Source organism: Ciconia boyciana, chromosome 1 (genome assembly GCF_034638445.1).
Source record: "Ciconia boyciana chromosome 1, ASM3463844v1, whole genome shotgun sequence".
Taxonomy (NCBI): Eukaryota; Metazoa; Chordata; class Aves; order Ciconiiformes; family Ciconiidae; genus Ciconia; species Ciconia boyciana.
In genome coordinates, this window is record NC_132934.1 from 7,263,917 (window position 1) to 7,278,625 (window position 14,709).

Sequence of the window (14,709 nt, forward strand, 5' to 3'; positions counted from 1 at the left end):
AGAAATGCACACTCTCAGAGATAAGATAAAATCAAAAGATTTATCAAATTCAATTAAATCTCAAAGTGGTGACTTTTTACGAAAGTGCTTTCCTGCTTGGGAGAAGATCACTGTCAAGTTTTTATAGCCAATATAAAAAAATGATTGAGAAATTCATAGCAAAAAATACCTGTTTTTCCAATGCCACATGCTAAAATACATGCTTTCCTGTGTCTTTAGTAAAAGACACGTTCTATATGCAAACTTTAAAGTTTCCCCAGCTTGGAATCAGCAAACCTTTGAGAAAATCTATAATCTGCATAATTGAGCACAACAGCATTTCTAGTGATTTCTGATGTCACTTCAACTGAACATAAGCACTGAGGTTAAAAAAAGTCTTCTCAGAATCCCATTCTAGAGTGTCTTTAAATTAGTCTAAGCTACCTGAAAACTTTCAAGTGGCTAAAAGACAAATCAAAAAGAATTAATCTCTTTGCCTTGCTTCTGATTCATATTTGATATATAAATGTCTAAAAAATCCAAGATTTTTTTCCTTAAGCATATATATACAGATTGCTTTTAAGTACTGCTTTAAGGGTCGTTACTGTACAGATCACTTACACTATATATTAATAGAGATCCAGGACTTCATGTTCGCAGCTTCATTTGTATTAAAATTCATGCACTGTGCAAAGAGTATTCCAACATAAATTAACTCAGATGGTAGTGTTCTAGCAATATATATTTGTTTGCTACTGAAGCTCAATGCTTTATGTACCTACACTTGCTTCTTCTATGAAATAATCTTCTGCAGTCCAAACGTCCACTTTGGTGGGTCTTTCACTGGCATCGAGAGTAGCAGCATCTTTGCGCTTCTAAAAACTGTTGCCCCAGACCTCTTTAAGCACTCTTAATAATCAGTGCCAGTGAAACACACTCTGGCCATTCCCTATATTCAGTTACTTTAATCTTCTATAAATGCTAAATATAGTAGGAAATATACGTGGTAATAACGATTACATTAAATCCTTACATTTTAGGGCTTAAGCAGTAACTCAAAGCCAATGCGTATCACTTTATGTATGTTGTATAAATTAAATCATATATTACCATATTCAATCATTTTTTCAGTTCTGCTACCTAATAGCTCTTTTCATAAAAGGAAGTAGTTCATGAATTCTTAGTACACAGTGGGTGATCTTTTACTCAAATCAAGTAGAAGCAGCTGTTAACAAACACACACTATTTGTCCTTAGTTGGCAGAATTATCCTGCAGCTTACTTTTGTGTTTGCAATCAAATCTGCAGGATTGCATTCACCTCATTTCTTTCTGTATCTGCAGAGGATTGCTGAAGTGACAGCCTGGACTAACTCAGCTGAAAGAATGGATTTAAAATTCAAATTTCAACTCTAGTCCTAAGAATAAGCTAAAGAAATGGGTACAATTGTGACAGTTTTAGGGAAAAAAAATATATCCATACCGTTCTGAAGGGATAGCAAATGTTAACAGAACATTCTTTCCTTCCATGGAAAGAACCTGCATGAAGGGAGAGCAGTAGAAGAACCATATGCTGGATCATCATGATAACACAAGGAAAAATAAAAAAAAAAATGATTTAAAAAAATCAAAACCCCTTTCAAGTAATTCTTAATCTTAATGAAAGTTGGTTGTTTTTAACAAAACTGAATTAAAGAGAAGAACTTCTTAAATGCTTTTGTAAAGGAACCGAAATTAGTAGTCCAGACCACAGGAAAATTTATTGGTAGCTTCTAGACACATAGATATTAAAAAATGATAGCAGCCATGAGAGCACAGCACATGGGCAAAGCTGCTTATTTTCCAATGGAAGCCAAAATCAACTAAACAAAACATGGCTGAGAAAGATATACCTGAAATCCTACCACTCTCCTTTCCTGGCTATAAATACCAATCCAGAAGATAAGTTCTTCAGCTGTTGTTTGAATTACAGGTGGTTGGCAGCTTCTCTTCAATTAGGTCCAAAATAGGTGACTTCAAGCCTTGCATAAAATGAGTTGATTCAGGGTTGAAACAGCCTCCTTAGCTTTATGAAGTTCTAAAGCAAGCCTGTCTCGGACAATGACCTAGCCAAGACCAGAAGTAAGGCACTTCCTCCTTCTCCTGGTGAAGTTCTATCACCAAGAACACAAGTGGTGTGCAAATACTGTAAGATCCTGTATGATTGTGAAGCTCACAGGTGATCATCTGGGAGAGAAAGTCTGGTTCCTCCCCCTTCCGCTAGGACTGGTTTAGACAATTTTCATGCAACAGCTTTGGAATCAATGGCCACTTTGGCCATCAGGCTGGCAAAAAAGACTTGTTTCAATAGCAAGTGTGAGGAAAAGCGAACAGCAAAAGCATTGACAAGTTCCTCATAGCAACCAAATCACATTCGAAAGCAACATTTCTGACCACTTGCTATTGCCAAATAAGACACTGATTTAAGGAAGAAATTACTGCAAATTGCCATACACCTGTCATGCTTTGAGAAATAAGTTCAAATGCATCAATGCAAAGAAAAGGATCACAACGCAACCATCACCAAAATTGGACATGAATGCAGAAATCAAAATTAATTGTCCATCATGGAAGCAGAGCTGTAAACTAAAAAGAGTCAGAATGGATAACAACTAAGTAAAATTTATAGCAACGTACTCTTCCACTGTCAGTGATGTTTAAATAAAATTGCCAATTTACCTTGGTCTCTGAAAGGTCTGTCTCAAACTTAGCCCCCAACAGGGCTAAGTTTGTGAAGTAATCAGGTCTGTCTCGAAGACCTGTCTTGAGACAGACCTGCTTACTTCACGATTGCATAGTAAGCAGAGATTCATTTCAACTTCTCAGGAGTTCCGTAACTGATAAGTAGCAAAATCTGTAAAACCTCTGCATTAATGTTTATTATGTATCTATCACCACTGTGTTTTCAAACCAGGCTTTGTCTTAGAGAAACACAATAAAAACATTCTTTTAGAAGTAGTTCCCTGTGAATGCACACGAGAAAAACGGTTTTGTCTAATGAGAGGAAGATAGACCTAAAAAAACCATTCTTAATCTCAATTACTAACCCAAGAAAACTTCCATTTCTCTCCTTAAATAAAAATATCATCTTCAGCGTACATTAGGGCAAAAGGAAAGAATATTAAATAGAGCTGAAAATTGTGGGGGTTTTTTAACAGCAGATCCTCAGTACGTTGATTAGCTATGAATATTTCAGAGCAAAATCAGTACAGGGAAGTGTATCACATGTTAGAGGGCAGAACGTATTGCACGCAATGCAAGACTAGAGTAGAACTTCCATAGTAAATCTTTATAATGCCACATGAAAAATTCTACACAGTCAAAATGAGGCATATTCACGTATTTAGTAAAAAAAGGGAATTAAAGAAAACCACAACTCTTCTCTAACATCCGAGATCTGATTATTTTTTTTTTTTTAAATAAAGATTTGTCTTTGGCAGCTGAAAGAGGCTGAACTTAGCACACTTTCTTCCCAAGGGAGGGAAGAGTTAAGCCACTCTCCTGACAAGTAGGTCTGACCCTGTCTCGCAAAGCCAAGAGAGAAGAGGAGAGGAAAATGACAGCAAGTCCCTAATGAATGACCACAATATATAAAATGCAGTAAGATTTACATTTATAATTGAACTGTTAAGAATAAACATTTCATTGCTCTTTTAGCACATCATCGTATCACTTAATGTGTTTGGCAATGCTTACTGCGCCTAGAAAATTAAGGCTAGTGGCTGTGTGTCACTATGAACAGTAACTTTGCAACTCTCCTAGTAATCTTAGCGTTCTTCCCTTAAGCTTTGATGTGCAGACATTTCTACTAAAAATTTGAAATGAAAATTATATAAGAATCCCTGGTTTTTAATACTTTTTTGGATTATTACCAAATTATAGCCACCATGCTTCTTTCTTGAATTTCTATTACCCAAAACTTTTGGCATCTCAGCTTAACTTCTTTTGCTGCCAAGAACACACGGAGACCAGACCTTATATCTCTTACCTGGAGAGACTTCACCTGTGTACCTACTCAAATCAGCAGGCTTAGCCAAATAAGAGTTATTGCTCTTGGACACGTGCCTCGACAGGCACCTTGTAGAAAGCAGTAAGGAATGCACAAAGAATATTTTAGAGACAAGGACTATTTTCCAGCAAAGCTATGTATAAATTAGCAAGAAGCAGAATGGGAGAGAGGATAACTACTTGCTTATCATCTTGCTCCCTATTAAAAAGTTAGGGGCAAAATAATAATACTGGGCGGGGGGAATCAATAGCTTCATTTAGAGACATTTAATGGAGTATCTCACAATTTCTGGTCAAGCTCTCCATTTCTTTGCTCCCCTAGTTCATTTGTGCAGCATGCTGCACAAATGCATTACAGAGCTAATAAAAATGCAATACATATCTTTAAAGAGTAAAGTTTGATGGAGAAGAGGAGGTAGGCTTCTTTCTTAGCAAAAGAAAGAATAATGAACTCTGCTATTTGAAAAGCACCTCTGGCAACGCAATAATCTCCAACATTAGCAAACTATTCTAAAAGCATGTTCACTGCTTTAATAGACTCATGGGATAAAGAATAAGAGTATGAGTCAGATTCTGAGCTGCTGTAAGTTGGTACAACTCCATCAAAATCAGCGCAGAGCTACTGTAAGAATAGTACAAGAAACTAACCCAAATTTTTAAGAGAGCTTCATGAATGGGGTGGGTGGGGACACCACACCCCTGTATTTTCCACCATTAATACTTAAAAAAAACCAAACCAACAAAAAAAACCCTTGAAGAATAAACCTCCAATCTGCCCAACGTCACTACGCTGATCCCTGGATATTTATCAACATGAGAGCACCTGCCACACTGCACATACATCCCCAGTCTCCATTTATTGAACAGGTAGTAAAAGAAAAACCTGTTTAAGCTGAATCACCCAAGTTAGACCACAAAACCTGACAATATTGGTTATTGCTATAAGATAATAATTATTAATACAAGTTAACACAGACCTTGATAATAACAAGACCTGAAAAGAATTCATATTGTGAAGGTTGGAGAAATAGGAGTCTTTAAAATAATTGCTGCATTTTTTAAATGATGTCATGGCAGCTTATGATTTTCACAGCTCATTATCGAAAATTAACAGGACAATTTAGTTGATGGCATTCATCAATGAATGATAGAAAGAAAAAAGGTCATGAAAAGTTGCAGTAAATAAATTGTAGTTTCTTCTGTTATTTCTACTTTGTATCTGATTAAGACCTGAACATAACACTTTCCACAAAATATTAGTCAGCAGATATTAGTCATAATCTATGTTTCACAATGTAGAGTAGTAAAATTTGGCCTTGAGCTGCACCTGCCCTGAATTCCAAAAAGCAATATTATTTTCTTCTTACTTAGAAAAGCACAACTCAAAAATTTTTATTAAAAAAAAAACTGAACGCTTCCCTCACAGCTAGATGATGTACAGAGATAAATAAATAAAAGAATCAAATGAGAATATACACACAAGTACGGCTAATAAAGGACCGGATAATATAAATCCTAATTGCTAGCTAAAAAGGAAAGGTGCTGAATTTTTTTTTTATTTTTTTTTTAAATACTTTTTGCTCAGTCACTATCTGATGAAGGACTGAAACCACTAGCTCCAACAGGTACCAAACAAACAATCCCGGCTGACACCTCATCCTCGAGAGGGACTATCATTCAATGAGTTAGAGGTTTCAGTACAAAGGAGCGCAGAACCTGGCAGCATTTTGAACAGGGGCATAGCGGTGTGGAGACCTAAGCAAAAGAAGATGCCTTCTAGCTGTTTGGATTTGCTCAAATTTTAGTTTTCTGTGCCATCCTAGAAGACGCTGAGGCCGTTTTGCTTATCCTGCTCTCTGACTTTTGGCCTGGTGCTGAAAGGCCCAGAAGAGGACCAGCTCTTTAAACATGAAATTGGTGTTGACCTTTAGAGTTGCAAAACGCTGCTTTCGGCTTCTACCCTATTTTAGGAGCACGTACAAAGTTTAAGCTGTTTTGCAAACCCCAATCAGCCAATGCTCTTGTGACCATTCAACCTTAACACTATATGGGGCAGAGAGGAAGGGGAAGGAATAAAGTTTGTCCTTGTAGCTAGTTTCGCAAAAAATACATACAGGGGTACATTCACGAAAATATGTTTAAATATGTGCTTCAATGATCTTCAGTTAAAGCTTAAATTCTTATTTATTTACAAAGCATTGACTGTCATTTGGATGTGTTGCTGTCTTTTGTCGCTTTAAGACCTTTAATAATTTTTTAACTATAAAAATCATTCAGACAAAGTAATGTAGATATTATTTAAACTGTAGGCTTAAAGAAATTAAATATCTTTTAAAACGTTCCTAGGAGTAGTAGAGGACTTGCCACCACCCAAGGAATAAAGTATTAATTCTAGTAGCTTTTTTAACCATCCTAAAGCAGTAACAAATCAACTAAAGAATTCAAGGAGGAGGAATAGGGAAATCCCATATCCCAAGGCATTACTGGAATGCCTGCTATGAGCTTCAAGACACTCAGAAATTCCTTTAGGTTTTTTTCCCTGAAGTTATTCCCTTATCAATGATTGCTGCTAGAAAAACTGCAAATAGAAGTATCTACAAGGTAAAGTTTCTACAAAAGAACAGTCCACAGTGAAAAGATTAAGAACATTTACTTTAAAATTTAGCCAGGCTCCAAGATAAGACAGAAAGGAACTGCTTTTGTGGGGCGCAGAGTGTTCGGAGTTTGGTTTTCCAGGGTAGGGGGTTTAATTTTGTTTTCTACTTGTTTGGGTTTTGGTTTTTTTTTGTTGTTTTTTTTTTAATTGCAACATTCTGGTGCTTTTGTGTGTGTGTATTCCGAGCATGAAATGAGAACTTTTGATTAAATCTGGAGGAAAAGAGTGAGGTAGCTTGACACAACATTGACCAAAAAGACACAACATATCCAAGAAGAGGAAAGGGGGGGGGGGAAACCCACCAAACAAAACCCTTATTTTTTAATGAAAACCAAACACATTCCACCTTTTTCATTTCCAAAACCAGCTGAAACAGTTTTTGTCATGACTATCTGCAAAGAGATCTGAGGCATTTCTCCCATTCCTAAAATACTTGATTGAAGAAGTCATATATTATAGACTAAGGCTTAACTGAACACTATGGTAAAATGGTCTGCTAGACTTATATCAACTTACAGGTATAGAACAAACTATCTGTCACATACAATTTCAAGAATGTTTGCTAGAAAAGAATATTTGGTCTTATCAAAGCACTGGTAGACTCTATATACAAACACTGGTGCTAGACTTCCTGGAGGAAAAAATGTTCCTTTGAAAAATGAATGGTATTTTTCACATCAGCCCTACTGTTCAGCATTCCCACACCATAATGTGAAAGCAGGATTTTTACTGGGGAATTTACAGAATGAGGACCATGCCTGAAGTTTTTTGGGTAGAGATGTTGTTGCCTTTTTTTTTTTAACATATCTTTAGGATTACAGGTAACCATAGTGCACCTGTGGAAATATACTGGTCTGTCCTCTCAGGACTCGTGTTCATGACTAAGATGAGCTCCCTGACATGCGCTTCTCCTAGACAAACATTATGTAAGTGAAGAGTTAAGTTTTAATAGACACTACTCTGGTGACTTTAGGAAGACCAACAGTACTTGATAGAAACTAGTCTACATCAATTCAGATTAACAATGCTAATGGAATTAAGACTGTATGAAATGGTATTGACATGAAATAATGCTACTTCACCTTTTTTCTATTGCTTTGCAAATTGAGTTTAATGTAACAGGGTTGGAAATATTGCAATGGGAAGTATGAACAGCTATCAGCTGGGTCCAGGTGGCACACATGCAGCATAATCTCAGCTATGAGAAGGCCAATCAGCATCTGAATCGTAGCTCCCTCAGAGCTGATATGTACCCTTAGAGTCACTTGAGACCTCTGGACTCTGAAATGGCCTTTTCCCCTTGGAAAACAGTGCACTGCAAGCATCTCTCTCCAAATACATCCTCAACCTTCCAGAAGGAAGCAAACACACTGTCAAGTTGTACAACACTCTAGTAACCACAGTCACGTTCACAATGTTCTGTTACCAACATGTCCAGAAAACATTGGCTCCCTTGGACAATGTCTCAGCTACCTTCCTCACAAGTTGAGTTTCCAGTGCTTGACTCGTACCCAGCATGGCAGTTACATGTATAGGGTTTCAGTGGCCAAGGGCTGCAGGGGAGACCTGTGTGGGAGGGGGCCATGACCTGCCCTGTGCCAGTCATGGCTGCTCCAGCCAGCTCTGAATCCACTATAACAAAGCCATCGTGTGCCAAAACTTCAGTCAGTTGCAGGAACCTATGATCTACTAAAAACATATTTTTAAAAGCATGGCAGCTGCTAGAGGCAGGAGAGATAGAGGAGATGTGGGGAGAAGCAGAAGAGACTCATGGAAGGAGATGTTGTTGAGGACACAGCTGGAGATGCGCTCTCAGAAGGAGGCACGTCATGCCAGGGGAGGGACATCCCCAAGGGGACTGCAGCCTGCAGGTGACCCACACTGGGGCAGCAGAAAATGAGTAAGATACAAGGAGCAGTAGATGAAAACAAGTAAGAAACCAAGAGCAGCAGAAAGAAGGCATTGCATGCAGGACCCCGACCCCATGCACTGCCTGTCATCTCACCAAAGGAACCGGGGCGAGCCAACGGCAACCCACGGCAAAAAACAAGGGAAGTTTGTCCTGGGGGGCAGAAGGAGGGAGAGAGGTGTTTCCCCTAGGTGTTTGTTAAAGTTTTATGTTTTGGGGTCCCCAATACCCAAATCAGCAATCAGAAAGTTGTGTTATTTGGCAATAAATTAAATTGTGTAAAAAATTCCCCAAGTTGAGACTATTTTGCCAGCAACACCATATGGCTTAAATAAACTATGACGACCACCACTTCCTTACAGCCTCGGAACAACAGTACCTGGTAAGGCCAAATTTTCTACATTTTAGCCAATCAGATTTTAACTCTTTCTGGTTCGTGCATGTGTCTCATATACAATTTATAAGCTACTCTACTGAAAACATACCCATTACAATTTAGTCAGTCCCACTGACAATACTCCTCAGAGATGCATTTTGTTTTGTATAATCTGGTCTTAAACATCTCAAGAGACAGACCCCTTCGGCTCCCCACCCCGTTATTTCGCAGCTTAGCATGTTTGCTGGAAACCTTCTTCTCATATCCAACTTCCCTCTAAAAATTCCCTTTATTCCTTTCAAACAAGTCTCATTATTATAATGCTTTGGTACTTGTCACTGAACTTACTTTCTTGTTCCCTAAATTCATTAGGTATTAACTCAGCTTTTTTGTTGTTTTTTTTTGTTTGTTTTAAATAGCTATTTTAATAACCTGTCCACATCAATTTCCTTTTAATATCCAAAGTCAACTAGAACTTCCATATTCATTTGCAGAATTGCAAAATAAAAAACAGTACTACAGCGAACAAATTAAACTGTGTTCTTAAGGCAGCAGCTATTAAAAATTTATGACGGTACTAGGTAAAGATGGTCCTAACTATTGTAAACAATAAATACTACAACAACAATTAGAATTGACCAAAGCTGCCCAACAGATATTTCAACTGTGGGTCTTAAATGAAGGTTAGCCTTAAGGTGAGATATTTCACCTGAAGAAAAATGTCATATCTGTTTCCAATCACTGGCAATCTCCACACTATTACATAAAATTAGCACCTTCCCTCTGCTACTCAGTATGTTCTCAGAAGAAAGTCTAAACAGTTTTACCCACTTCTACAGATATGGCAGGAAGACAATAGAAGTGTAAGTGTCTTCAGGTTCCCCACGTTTACCAATTTCCAGTCTGACACACAGATAAGGACACTGGGACTCCAGAAAAATCACAGATCTAGACCAAAACTACTCTTTAAAAGTCTCTAGTCTTTACTTTCTTCCATCCTCTTCTTGGTGGCAAGTTACACGGGCAGCTTGAGTGCTTCATCCCACCAACTGCATCTTTTCTGCCCTATCAGCAATCAACTGAACTTTGAATGCACCTTTGCAGAGCCAAGGAAAGCTGCAGACAGAACATAGCCAAGGATAAAGAGAAGTTTATAAACTACCGATAGTAATCAAGGCCTACTGTACTTGAGTAAACAAGCCCCAATTTTCTGTCAGGTTCCCCACATCCAGGAGCCTTCCGATACAAAAGACATTTTTCAGCTACTTAGTATTTTAATATGTCCGTGTAAACAAGATCACAAATCACTGTACTCTAGTTAAGTTGAGATCTGCAATAAGTTTAATACTGTCCCCAGACCTTCACTTTTCAGTGTGCATCAGCCTGTTTCATTAATTCACACTGCAAACACCCAATAGATGGGTCACGGGGAATTATGGGTCTTATGGATGATAACCATTAAGGCAACTGTTGGAGGCTTTTGGTACATACTGCTTAGTTTCAAATTCTTGTAGGAATAGGAGTTTCTTTCAGAAACAGTAGATTGCACAGACTCAGTTTTGCAGTATACATGAACCCAGACCATACTTAAAATCTACAGTACAACATAAATTGTCTTTTCAGGGAAAGACAGTTGATATGCTTATCCTAATTCTATCTCTCCTATTAGGAGAGATTTTATTTCTCAGGCAAATAAAAATGTCATTTCCAATGAATTTGCTTTAAAGAATCATAAAGCAGCCTTGATGGCACTCTCAGGTGAAATCTGCCTTATAACAAGACATCATTAGCACACAAACAAAAAATATCCCACAATTAGTGAAAAGACAGAGTACCTACATACATTGTTAACTTGTGCAGTGCTCACGTTATAAATCTTTCAGATTTCACCCCCTGAAGTTGACTATGCAGAGAATGAATTCTGCATAGACTTTGCATTGGTGACTAATGACATTACTACAAAGGAAGTATGGCCTAATGACTGAGGTCCGTCTACCCTACCACATCAAAAGAATGACTGCAGTGTGATGCAACGGTGCGCACAGTAGCTTTAAGTTACAGCTACAGCAGCACGGCAACTGGCACATGGTGATTTGCCAAGCAGCACCTCCATAACTGCATCTCAAACATAACTACAGCATTGGAGCCATGAAATCCAAGACTCCTGAAAACTGACTGCAGCAGCAACTGTAGCAGACATTAATAACATTCTTCCATGCCTAACATATAAAAAGGCAAATATCACAATAGAAGTAACAGGAAAAGTTCAGGAGTTCATAAGGATACCAAAATCAAGAATCCACTTGCAAATCTGAAGGCGTGTGATTCAGTTCCCATTGAAGTCAGTGGTGAACTTAGCTTCAATTACTTTTGCACAAGAAATAATTCTGACATCCTCCATTAAGAATGCCTACAACCGCAGCTACGATACCAGACAGCTATAGTTGCAGCTGTAGTTTACCAACTGCAACTACAGGTATTGCAGCTGTAGTTTACCAACACAAAGACCTCTCTGTGTAAAATAGACCTGTTTGGAGGTCATATACCAAATTAACTCACCCTGAGGAAGCAAAGGCAGTCTACAGGTAAAGATCACTGTTTTAACTGACAGCTTATAAAAACAATGACATTACAAAATAGAAGAAAGAGGGGGAAAAAATCCCCCCTAAACCAAAACACACACGCACCCCTGCCCCCCAATACTATAAACGTACATAGTTATTACAATAAGTTCTCCACTCATAATTGATTTTTCTGGCTTTTAATTGCATTTCACTTATTCAAACATAAATGCCAAACACCAAGAATGGCAGAGAGTCTTGACTGGATATTATCAAAAGTAGCAAGTCAGCTTGTGTTCAGTTTCTGCAAGTTGGATATTTACATCTGCCAACCACAAAAGTCCTAATACAATTTAATACTCTCATCTTTTATTTGCCAAAAAGACAGAGATTATTTGTTACAAAGGAGGTACCTATAGGGTAATTGGATCTGGATTCTGGCATTTTCTGACTTTACTTTGTGATGCAACATTAGGTCCCAAATCAGCAGAGACTTCAGTAAGGTTACTAAATACATGAAATTAAATGAGATTCATCTTTGAAGGACTGGGATACACAGTTGTTCATATACAACCATTAAGTAAACTTGAATGTGTTGGGATTTTTTTTTTTTTTTTAAAGATCAACTTTATAATAAAATTTTTAAAACTCCTTCCAAGAACTTCAAGTTTGTTTATATATAACACAATTACTTAAACCCAAAATTTATCTGCAATTTAATTCAGCTTGAAATATATTTTCATAGATTATCAATCTTCATTCCCAAATAAAATATTCAAAACATTTCACTCCCTACACAGGATCAAGTTACAGAACTAAAAAACAGCTAGAAATGGAATTGAAAAACACAGTGAAAGATTACCCAAAACTTACAGAGCAGACAGTTTCCAGAAGGTCTATTAAAAGGCATAATAATACTTTCACCAAATAGGCGATACAGTAAAAAGCATAAACAGTAATAGTAGCAAAGTCTTAATCTTATTTTCTTTTCAAGATTGCTACTTACTGTAGAAACCCAAATCTGTCTGTGACTTTGTAAAGATGATAGTCAGCATCTTCCCATGGTTCAATCTGCGCACCCTCCCGTCCCTAACGGAAAGAATTAAAAAGAGCCAAATTAAGTTTTATGACACGATAAGCAAAGACACAGAAGACAGGATTCAACCACTCAAAGCATAATCTTTGGGACACACTGGTAGTAGAGTAGAGGACAGGGAGAACGCTAGTCCTAAAGTGACCAAACACTAGTCCTAAAGTGACCAATCCAGAGGGGGGGGGGGGGAAGAGAGCAGCACACCTCTCCCTGCCCCTACCAACAGCACTGTCACCAGAGGAAACCTCTTTTGGTCACTGCTATACACAGAATAAATTTCAACCACTGATTTCAACCACAGACTCGTAGTAATCTCACATCTGTTGCTAATCTCCACAATAGTCCATCAAGGTCCCCACACAGTGCCTTCCACTCATTTTATTTCCATAATCCATGTCCCTGAACCATCACCTGACAACAGCACATACTGTGGACAGTCTTGAGCTAACATTCATGCTGGCTTCCAGCAGCTGTCAGACAAAATACAACACGGAGTTTTCCCTCAATGAAGCACTCATTCAAGTTCCTCTCTCCTACTGCAATTGCCGATTTTTGTAAGACTTGCAGAAATTTAAGTATAATTCAGGTGTATATTCTTCCGGTATGGGCTACGCGCAGGTTACTGGGTGTGAAGAGAGGCCACCACGCAGAACACAAGCCACGTGCATGTTTTTTTCCTTATTAAAAAACCACAGCCACTCACTTAAGTGCACACTGTGCAAACCACCACTAAGTCTAGCATGTAAAATGTTTCATGAACTCTACAAACAAGTCTATTGCTCAGTATTCCAATGACACTTACAAAGTCCGTAACTGTTACAAGAATGTGTGAATATGGTGTAGGCATTCTAGGCATACTCTGTGCCAGGCTTTTACTTGACAAGCGGTTCAAGAAAAAAAAGGATATGACCAGGTTATTTCTTCAATTCCTCACAGCAGTCATAGAATCATAGAATCGTATAGGTTGGAAAAGGCCTTTAAGATCATCAAGTCCAACCGTAAACCTAACACTACCAAGACCACCACTAAGAACCACATGTCCCTAAGCACCTCATCCAAACGGCTTTTAAATACCTCCAGGGATGGTGACTCAACCACTTCCCTGGCCAGCCTGCTCCAATGCTTGATAACCCTTTCAGTGAAGAAATACATCCTAATATCCAATCTAAACCTCCCCGGCACAACTTGAGGCCACTTCCTCTCGTCCCATCACCTGTTACTTGGGAGAAGAGACTGACCCCCACCTCTCTACAGCCTCCTTTCAGGTAGTTCTAGAGAGCGATAAGGTCTCCCCTCAGCCTCCTTTTCTCCAGACTAAACAACCCCAGTTCCCTCAGCCGCTCCTCATAAGACTTGTGCTCCAGACCCTTCACCAGCTTCGATGCCCTCCTTTGGACACACTCCAGCACCTCAATGTCTTTCCTGTAGTGAGGGGCCCAAAACTGAACACGGTATTCGAGGTCTGGTCTCACCAGTGCCAAGTACAGGGGGACGAGTACAGTACAATCTGATAAACAATGTAGTTTACTCATCTTTTAAGTTCTCTGTAATGATTTAAATGTCTCTATTACCATACCCAAAAGTTAAATAAATAAAAAGTAAGAGTCTTTCTGATCTCATGGATATACTGAGCATCTTCAAACATCCCAGTTTCATTACTTCTAATACATTACACTACCTTAAAATAGCCCCAAAGCAACTTGCCATGCACCTGAAAAATGAGTTGATTGAGTCATTATCCAGAATATCCCCCATGGAAGGAGAATTTAATCCATCCAGAGACCAGTGTATCATGAAACGATCAGATTAGTACTACACAAAGTATTTTAAACAAAAGCTAGCAGGAACCATGATTCATTTTTTAAACAGACATATCACTAAGATTAATTATAAAATGTTTTTTAAACTATTATCAAGTTCACTTACTCTGTCATACTTGGCAACTATCTCTGCTCGTTCTTGGGCAAGTTTGATAGCAGCATCCTGCTCGGCATCTGCACCTGCGGAGAATGAAAATAATGCTGTTCAGATTCTCTCCCTTGTGAACAAAGAACTGCAGCTAAATACTTGGAAAATAACTTCAACTTCAG

At 38.3% G+C, this 14,709-nt stretch overlaps 1 protein-coding gene across 4 annotated transcripts in view; it reads right to left on the reverse strand.

Annotated features, from left to right (window-relative positions):
- The window catches only part of USP6NL (USP6 N-terminal like), a 125,970-nt gene that overhangs the window by 56,860 nt on the left and 54,401 nt on the right, over window positions 1–14,709 (reverse strand). For all 4 annotated transcript variants that reach the window (XM_072857668.1, XM_072857677.1, XM_072857682.1 and 1 more), the window contains 2 exons: window positions 14,546–14,619; window positions 12,533–12,615 (listed from right to left, as the gene is read on the reverse strand). In XM_072857668.1, the coding sequence (XP_072713769.1) occupies window positions 12,533–12,615; window positions 14,546–14,619 (157 nt within the window). The remainder of the gene's footprint in view (window positions 1–12,532; window positions 12,616–14,545; window positions 14,620–14,709) is intronic.